Raw genomic sequence first — 9,980 nt, forward strand, 5'->3', positions numbered from 1 at the left:
AAGTTGAGTCCATGCATACTCATTCAAGTTGAGGGCTTGATGCCCTGGAGTCATTGCTCAAATACGTTGGGGGCTTGATGCCCTGGAGCTTTTGCTCAAATATGTTGGGGGCTTGATGCCCTGGAGCCTTTTTACGCTCAATATGTTGGGGGCTTGATGCCCTGATTGGTACCACATGCATTTGCATTGTCAAGATGATTTAAGATGTTAAGAGTTGCATAGTCGAGTTGAAGTTGCATAGTCAAGTCGAAGTTGTTAAGATGTTAATATGTCAAGTTGATGAGTTATTAATGAAGTGCTTTATGAATAATTATTGCTATGATGAATTAATGATGTCTATGTTGTTAAATGTAAGTGATGAATTATATGCTTAATATTGTTGTTTGTGAAATCTCACCCCTTCTGCTTGAAAATGTTGCTCTTCGTATGGGTAACTTGCAGGTAACCAAGATTAGTCGCGGTCGTGAGTGGACTCTCTCACAAGTGTGTCTTAGGTGCTCTGATACGTAACAGGATGGGAATTTTGTTATTGCTTTCTGTTCCTGACGTATTACTTTAAGAAGTTTTTCAAGAATTGTTGTTGAACTAAGTTTTTATGAGATTTTATGTTGAGGCCCTTATGCCAAGAATTATGTTAGATGTTGAATAAATCCGCTGCGAAGTTTTAAATATTACGTTGTTGAATTTTCAAGGATAAATAGTTATTTATTTCGTTTACAACTTTATGAAAAGAAATGTGACATTCCATTTATGTTGAGAAACTTTGATATATTTATGAAATTTTTATGTTTGGAAAACGGGGTGTTACAATTGGTATCAGAGCAGGTCGGTCCGTCCGGCCAAGTAGATGAGTCGTTGTGTCGTGTGACAGTCGAATACTGTCGTTGTGTTTTCTAATTAATGGTTATGTTTTATTATATGATCATGTTTAACTGACTAACTTTAATGTGGTTTTTGTGTATTGTTTGAAGTTTCTATTTTGTTATATATGATTTAAGATATTTAAGCAATAATAAAATTCATTTTTCTCTTTTGCTTTGAATTTCGAGGACGAAATTCTTTTAAGGGGGTAGAGTTGTAACGCCCTACTTTTATTATTTATTATTTTATTGAGATTAGATGTCTTTTTATAATTTAGTCGATTTATTTTGATGAGTGATATTTTGTTATGTTATATGTTGGTATTTACTAGTATAATATATATGTTATTTTTTTGTAGATATATATTTGTTATTTTGTGTGGAAATATATATGTTATCTGGTGTAGAAATATATTTGTTATTTGGTGTATTATTATTTAGTGAAAGAATATATTTAGTGGGAGACTATATTTAGTTGAGAAATATAATTATTAGAATAAGTAGATTTGGGGGCTGAAATAGAAAGAAGAGAGTCATTGGGCCTAATTATATTTAAGAAGAGAAGTTAGTATTATAAATAGAGGAGACATTAGGTTGAAAGACTAACATATGTAAAAACAAGGATTTGGAGAAAACAAGGTCTAGAGAGAAGAGAACAAGAGGAGAGAAGAACCAAGAGAAGGGTTGCTAATCGATAATTCTAAGGTAAGGGTGAGACTAACTTTCAGTAATATTAAGTCTGTAATTCTGATATTTAGATTGAACATGTTGTAGGTTGAGTTTGTGAGGATTTAAGAATTAGGGTTTAGAGAGAAATTTGTTGATTAGATGATGAAAAGTTGTTGAATTGATGTAGTAATTGTGTACAGACCTTAGATAATCCATAGGGTGATAATTAGAATAAGTTTTGAGGTTAGAACCATGAGATTAGGTGAAAAATTGAGAAAATATTGTTGGGTATTTGTGTTGGCTGCATTATTGCTAAAACAAATATCCTTGTTCTGTAAGTTGGAACCAATGTTCCAGCATTTGGTAAGGCGACTCTCTAAGATGTTGGATACAATGTTTCAACATCCTGGCACGGTTCAGTGAGCCTGAGTTCTCGCCTTTGTGTACGCGCGTATTTTATCGATTAAGGAAACCATATTTCCTTAACTTAGTGGCCAAGCAACGAGCATATCATCTAAGAATTAGCTGTGGAATATTTCTAAAGTAGATATTTTATTTTAGGAAATATTTGTTATTATTTGGAACGCTCCTATAAATGTTCTGACATTTTAGGACTTTTCAGATTTGTTCTGATTCTTGTTTTGCAGGTTAAGTTGAACCGATCTGCAAGTTTACTGAAGCCCAATGAATTATTTAGCCCAAGCTGCTTCAGTATAAAAGGAAGACTTCAAAACCTAATTGCTCATTCAAGCCGTCATACTAAAAAGTTTAGATCTTTAGGGTTTGAGTCTTCATGTATTTTGTTCTTGTGTCGTTTGTGATGCAAGTCTAGAATCTTTATTGTGTACCTATCTTGTGTCGTCTGTGATACTTGTTTAGGACTGAGTTTTTGAGTATTGATACTCTTGTGCACTAAACCGAAGTTGTGAAACAAGGTTTGGTTGTTTGTGTTGGAAGGTAACTTCTATTTTGTTGTGTTTGAGGTCTGATAGGTCCCTGGGGCAGTGACTGACCATTAGGATAGTGAGATGGGATCTCAGATCTAGGAGTTCCTAGGTTGAAGTCTATACGGCTATTGAATAAGGACTACACTAGTGGATTTCCTTCCTGACTTGGTAGCCCCTAGATGTAAGCGTGTTGTGCTGAACTGGGTCAACAAACTTCCTGTGTTCTTTATTTTTCTGTCCTTTGTTTTTCTTGTTTTATTTCTGTTTATCGCGTGATGTTGAAACATTAATCAAAACATTGCAAACGTTAAAACATCTGACATAACTTGTTAAAACAAGTGCGCTAGAATTTCAATTGGCATCAGAGCAGGCACCCTGCCTGTTTTAGGGTGAGCTCCAGGGAGTTCTATTCTAGCATCATGGACAAGGAAGGTGGAATTGTTAACAGGCCCCCTCTGTTGGATGGCTCAAACTATGACTACTGGAAATCACGCATGAGTGCCTTCCTCAAATCTATTGACAGCAAAATATGGAAGACAGTTCTGAGAGGTTGGGAACATCCTGTGCAACTTGATGCTGATGGCAATAGGATTGAAGTGTTGAAACCAAAAGAAGAATGGAGTGCTGATGAAGATGAATTGGCTCTTGGAAACTCAAAGGCATTGAATGCTCTGTTCAATGGTGTAGACAAGAATATGTTCAGACTGATCAAGCAATGTACTGTGTCTAAGGATGCTTGGGAGAATCTCAAAACTGCACATGAAGGCACAACAAAGGTAAAAAGTGCTAAAATGCAACTTCTTACTACTAAATTTGAGAATTTGAAAATGTTAGAAGATGAGAGCATTCAGGATTATCACTTGAATATTCTAGACATTGCAAACTCTTTTGAATCTCTTGGAGAGAAAATCTCTGAAGAAAAATTAGTGAGAAAAATCCTAAGATCTCTACCCAAGAGATTTGACATGAAGGTCACTGCTATTGAGGAGGCTCAGGACATTTCTAGCTTGAAGGTTGATGAATTAATAGGTTCACTGCAAAACTTTGAAATTACTGTCAACAGTAAGACTGATAAAAAGGGCAAGGATATTGCCTTTACTTCCAGTGTGAATTCTGATGATGCACAAGGAAATTTTGAAGATGATGAAGACATGGCAAAGTCTCTGGCACTACTTGGGAGACAGTTCAAGAAGATCTTCAAAAGATTTGGCAGAAGGTCCAGACCAAATGGGCAGAACATCCGACCCAACATTGACAGTCAACCCAGTAAAGAGAAGATGACAAGACCTGATGAAGTGGATTCTCACTACAAAGGAGTACAATGTTATGAATGTGAAGGCTATGGTCATATCAGAACAGAGTGTGCCACTTTTCTAAAGAAACAGAAGAAAAGTTTGGTTGTGTCTTGGTCAGATGGGGATGACTCAGATGATGAGGTGAAAGCTGAATCTGCTAATCATGTCTCTACCTTAGCTGGTAGAATTATGTCAGACACTGAGTCTTGTGAGGAAGAAATGTCTTATGATGAGCTTGTTATATCCTATCATGACCTGATGGCCAAAAACAGTGAACTCACCCAGAAACTAGAAGAGCAAGCAAGAGAGATTGCACAACTGCAGGATAAAAGGTTTGATAATTTGGCTCATATTTCAGAACTCAATGATGAACTGTCAAGGTTGAATCTTCAACTGAAACAGATAAATGAACAGACTGGAATGAAGACAGCAGAGTCAATGTTCAAACATTCTGAGAAACATCAGACTAAGAAGAAATCAAAGTTGTGGGTATGTGATCATTGTAGAGAGAAGGGACACATCAGACCTTACTGTTTCAAGCTGAAAGGTGAGTTCATGCACTTCAATGGATGGAACCACAGAAACACCAAGACTGGTCTAACTGCTCACACATCCCTCAGAGCATCATCTAAAGAAGACTGGTATTTCGATAGTGGATGTTCAAGACATATGACTGCTGTTGAAACTTATCTGAAAGATGTGAGACCTTATGTTACCAGTTATGTCACGTTTGGTGATGGAGCTAAAGGAAAGATTGTGGGAATTGGAAACCTAATAAAACATGGGTTACCAAGACTTGATGATGTGCTACTAGTTAGAGGATTAACTGCAAACTTGATTAGCATTAGCCAACTGTATGATCTAGGGCTGAGAGTAAACTACACCAAACCAGAATGTCAGATTTCAGATGAGAAAGGAGAAGTTCTTATGAGAGGCACAAGATCCAAAGACAACTGCTATTTATGGGTGTCTCAGGAAGAATCATTGATCTCAACATGCCTTTTGAGCAAAGAGGAAGAAATCAAACTGTGGCATCAAAGGTTGGGACATTTGCATCTGAAAGGAATGAAGAGGACCATGTCATGAGAAGCCATCAGAGGTCTACCAGATCTGAAGATTGTTGAAGGAAGCATATGTGCTGAATGTCAGATTGGCAAACAAACTAGGATGTCTCATCCAAGGTTGGAACATCAAGCAACCTCTAAAGTTCTTGAGCTTCTGCACATGGATCTGATGGGACCTATGCAAGTTGAAAGCATTGGTGGAAAAAGGTATGTTCTTGTAGTAGTTGATGATTTCTCTAGGTTCACTTGGGTTAACTTTATTAGAGAAAAATCAGATACCTTTGATGTATTTAAAGAATTGTGTACACAATTGCAAAGAGAAAAGGGTTGTGGTATTGTTAGAATCAGGAGTGATCATGGAACTAAATTTGAGAACTCTAGGTTTAGTGAATATTGTACTAAAGAGGGAATTAAACATGAATTTTCATCACCTATAACTCCACATCAAAATGGTGTGGTGGAAAGGAATAATAGGACTCTTCTAGAATCTGCTAGAGTCATGCTTCATGCTAAACATTTACCATATCGTTTCTGGGCTAAAGCCATGAACACAGCCTGCCACATTCACAACAGGGTGACACTGAGAACTGGTACCACTACAACTCTCTATGAGCTTTGGAAAGGAAGAAAACCTACGGTTAAATATTTCCATGTGTTTGGTAGCAAGTGCTATATTTTGTCTGATAGAGATTACAGAAGGAAGATGGATCCTAAGAGTGATGAAGGAATATTTATGGGTTATTCTACTAACAGCAGAGCCTACAGGGTCTACAATACCAAAACTGAATATGTGATGGAATCTATCAATGTAGTGATTGATGATGTGCCTAAAGAGAAGGTTTCGGATGTTGATGATGATGTTGTAACACCTACTCAGGAAAATAATGCACCTACCCAGGTAATTGAATCCGAACCAGAGAAAGATGAACATGAAGATATTGAGCCGGATCAGATGTCCACTAAGAAGGGTCCTTCTACAAGAGTACAAAAGAATCATCCACTAGACCTTGTTATTGGAAATCTTGATGAAGGAGTCACTACCAGAAGATCAGTTGGAGTCATTGCCAACTCTTGTTTTGTGTCCAAAATTGAGCCTAAAAATGTCAAAGAAGCTCTGACAGATGAGTTCTGGATTGAAGCAATGCAAGAAGAGCTTAATCAATTCAAAAGGAGTGATGTATGGGATTTAGTTCCAAGACCTGAAGGTATAAATGTGATAGGTATCAAGTGGATCTTCAAGAACAAGTCTGATGAACATGGAACTGTGACCAGAAACAAGGCAAGACTAGTAGCTCAAGGATACACTCAGATTGAGGGTCTGGACTTTGATGAGACTTTTGCACCTGTTGCTAGACTGGAGTCCATAAGATTACTGCAAGGTGTATCTTGTATCCTCAAATTTAAGCTGTTCCAGATGGATGTTAAGAGTGCCTTCCTGAATGGGTACTTGAATAAGGAAGTCACCTAAAGGATTTATTGATCCCAGCTTTCCCAATCATGTGTACAAATTGAAGAAAGCTCTGTATGGCTTAAAGCAGGCAACTAGGGCTTGGTATGAGTGAGTCACTCAATTTCTTGTGGGTCAAGGGTACAAGAAAGGAGGTACATACAAGACCTTGTTTGTAAAAGATGACAATGTTAGACTGATCATTGCCCAGATATATGTTGATGACATTATTTTTGGTGGAATGTCGAACAAGATGGTTCAACATTTCGTACAGCAAATGCAATCTGAGTTTGAAATGAGCTTAGTTGGTGAATTGACCTATTTTCTTGGACTTCAAGTTAAATAAATGGAGGATACAATCTTCCTTTCTCAGAGTAAGTATGCCAAGAACATTGAGAAGAAATTTGAACTGGATAATGGTGGACACAAAAGAACTCCAGCTACCACTCACTTAAAGCTAACAAAGGATGAAAGTTGTATATCTGTTGATCAAAGCATGTACAGAAGCATGATTGGGAGTCTACTATATCTTACTGCAAGTAGGCCAGATATCATCTTTGTTGTAGGTGTGTGTCCAAGATATCAAGCTGACCCAAAGATGAGTCATCTTACTCAGGTGAAGAGAATACTGAAGTACATCAATAACACCAGTGACTATGGAATTTTATACTCATCCTGTGAAAACACTAAGCTGATAGGATACTATGATGCTGACTTGGCTGAAAGTGCTGATGACAGGAAAAGTACCTCTGGAGGATGTTTCTTTCTAGGAAATAATCTGATTTCCTAATTTAGTAAGGAACAGAATTGTGTGTCTTTATCTACTGCTGAAGCTGAATACATAATAGCTGCGAGTAGCTGTTCTCAACTTGTTTGGATGAAGCAGATGTTGAAAGAGTATAATGTGGAACAAGATGTTCTGACTTTATACTGTGACAACCTAAGTGCTATCAACACTTCAAAAAATCCTATCCAACATAGCAGAACAAAACACATTGACATTCGACATCATTTCATCTGAGATCTTGTTGAAGAGAAGGTTGTGACACTTGAGCATATAGACACAGAGGAGCAACTGGAAGATATTTTCACTAAGGCTTTGGATGCTAAACAATTTGAAAATCTAAGAGGCAAGTTGGGAATTTGCCTGCATGAGGAAGCCTAATCATCTGCAGTGTGAGACGTGCAGTCAAGTCTCTGTTTTATGCTCGTCTTTGAATTGTGGAGTATACTAACAATGTTGTACTCCTATTGTTCTCTAAATGTTTCTGTTTGGCATATTTTGTGGCTAAAAAGGGGGAGAAAAATTGATGTTTCCTTGACTGTACTCCCTATCTGTATATGTGCTCTTTTGCATGTATCTATAATATGCCTGTTTTTGTGTATGCCTGAATGTCATTTCTGCGCCTGCTGTTCTATGTTGTTACATGTATTTTGCAACTATTTCAGGTTATGTGTAGATGTTGCCCCTCATGTTGCAACATCTTGTTGGTCTTCATGTTATTCTTAGAATCTGTTCTTTTGTTTGTACATGTTCCTTGCTGACATCCTCTGATATGTTGGAACATGTTTATGAAGACTGGTATAGATGTTAGCACTTGTTCTAGAACATCTCTGTGATGCTTCAGAGATTCTGGTTTTCTCATATGATGTACATGTTCCTTGCAACTGCTCATTCAAAGGTTGGAACATGTCTATGAGACTCTGTGCAGATGTTGGCACTTCAGCTACAACATCTTGATGTAATTCTGAGAATTTATTTTTCTTAGAATCCTTAGTGTACATGTTCCCTGCTACTTCTTTATATTATGGAACATGTCTGTGTATATGACTTTTTAAAGTCTAAGTTTTGTTTGTGACCTTTGATAGGGCTGCTAGCATGTATCTGCTGATAGGAATGCTAGTTTGTGAATATTCCTAGAATGTCTTATGCCCAGATCCTTAATCTTATCTGTCTATGCATTAGGAGCTTGTTAAAAGGTTCAAACTTTATGTATGCATGTATTCAGGGGGAGTATTAGAATATTCATGTAAGTAGTCACTTATAAATTCATATATTCAGGGGGAGTGATACTTCTATGTGTGCTTGTGCTAAGTCCAAGCTGGGTAAAGGATGTTGAGTCAGAAGTTTAAACATATGCGCCTATCACTTGTAAGTTTGGGAACTTGTGTTTCCTGACTTCTGTATGCTGTCGGTGATAGTTATCTGAAGGCATCCTAGTCTGTCACATGTAAGTATAGGAATTTATGTTTCTATGCTTCTATGGTTGGTTGATGACAGTACTCTGTAGGTATGGGAAATTTATTTTTTCCCTTGCCTCTATGTGTGGCAGGTACTCCTGTCTGATGTGCTAAAGGATGTTGGAACATCATATGTATGTAGCATTGGAACTTAGTTTTTCCTCTGCTCTTAGAACTTGCTTCTCTCCACTTCGGTGTGGGAAGTTATCTTCCTTGACTGTAGCAAAGGAATTTATTTTTCCTCTGCTCTTTAGAGAACTTGCTTCTCTATCTGTACAAGAACTTAGGTTCCCTAGTTGTAGCATAGGAATTTGTTCCTTAGCTCTGGAGACTATGCTACTGATCTGATCCGCTGCTGCATGTCTCTAATCTAGTGTAATACCTCTACCAGCTGAAGCTGTGATTGAAGATTCGTGAGGTATTCTATGTATGCACACTTTTGGTTTCTCTAGAGTGATATTATCTGCTACTTCTTCTTCTTGAATATGTGTTCGTGATGACTTGAGGAAGTGTATCTATGGTGTCTCTTTGGATTCTGTGTGCTAGTCGTTTTCTTCATTGGTGTGTACTTATGCTCTTGGAGGAATGGTATTTATGTATCCCTCTGTTTCATAAGTATTGACCTTAATTTGTTTTAGCCAAAAATTTGCCAAAGGGGGAGATTGTTGGGTATTTGTGTTGGATGCATTATTGCTAAAACAAATATCCTTGTTCTGTAAGTTGGAACCAATGTTCCAGCATGTGGTAAGGTGACTCTGTAAGATGTTGGATACAATGTTTCAACATCCTGGCACGGTTCAGTGTGCCTGAGTTCTACCCTTTGTGTACGCGCGTATTTTATCGATTAAGGAAACCATATTTCCTTAACTTAGTGACCAAGCAACGTGCATATCATCTAAGAATCAGTTGTGGAATATTTCTAAAGTAGATATTTTATTTTAGGAAATATTTGTTATTATTTGGAACGCTCCTATAAATGTTCCGACATTTTAGGACTTTCCAGATTTGTTCTGATTCTTGTTTTGCAGGTTAAGCTGAACCGATCTGCAAGTTTATTGAAGCCCAATGAATTATTTAGTCCAAGCTGCTTCAGTATAAAAGGAAGACTTCAAAACCTAATTGCTCATTCAAGCCGTCGTACTAAAAAGTTTAGATCTTTAGGGTTTGAGTCTTAATGTATTCTGTTCTTGTGTCGTTTGTGATGCAAGTCTAGAATCTTTATTGTCTACCTATCTTGTGTCGTCTGTGATACTTGTTTAGGAATGATTTTGTGAGTATTGATACTCTTGTGCACTAAACCGAAGATGTGAAACAAGGTTTGGTTGTTTGTGTTGGAAGGTAACTTCTAGTCTGTTGTGTTTGAGGTCTGATAGGTCACTGGGGCAGTGACTGACCATTAGGATAGTGAGAAGGGATCTCAGATCTAGGAGTTCCAAGGTTGAAGTTTATACGGGTAG

The 9,980-nt window shown here is 37.4% G+C and overlaps 1 protein-coding gene across 1 annotated transcript; it reads left to right on the forward strand.

Moving 5' to 3' along the window:
- Positions 1-2,895: 2,895 nt before the first annotated feature.
- Positions 2,896-4,857, forward strand: LOC146929450 (uncharacterized). The gene has a single exon (XM_085707324.1). It carries the CDS (start codon positions 2,896-2,898, stop codon positions 4,855-4,857), a length of 1,962 nt encoding a protein of 653 aa, XP_085563450.1.
- The last annotated feature ends 5,123 nt before the right edge of the window (positions 4,858-9,980 follow it).

This window comes from Medicago sativa, chromosome 4 (assembly GCF_051527215.1).
Source record: "Medicago sativa cultivar Bolivia chromosome 4, Bolivia_mono, whole genome shotgun sequence".
NCBI classification, from domain to species: domain Eukaryota; kingdom Viridiplantae; phylum Streptophyta; class Magnoliopsida; order Fabales; family Fabaceae; genus Medicago; species Medicago sativa.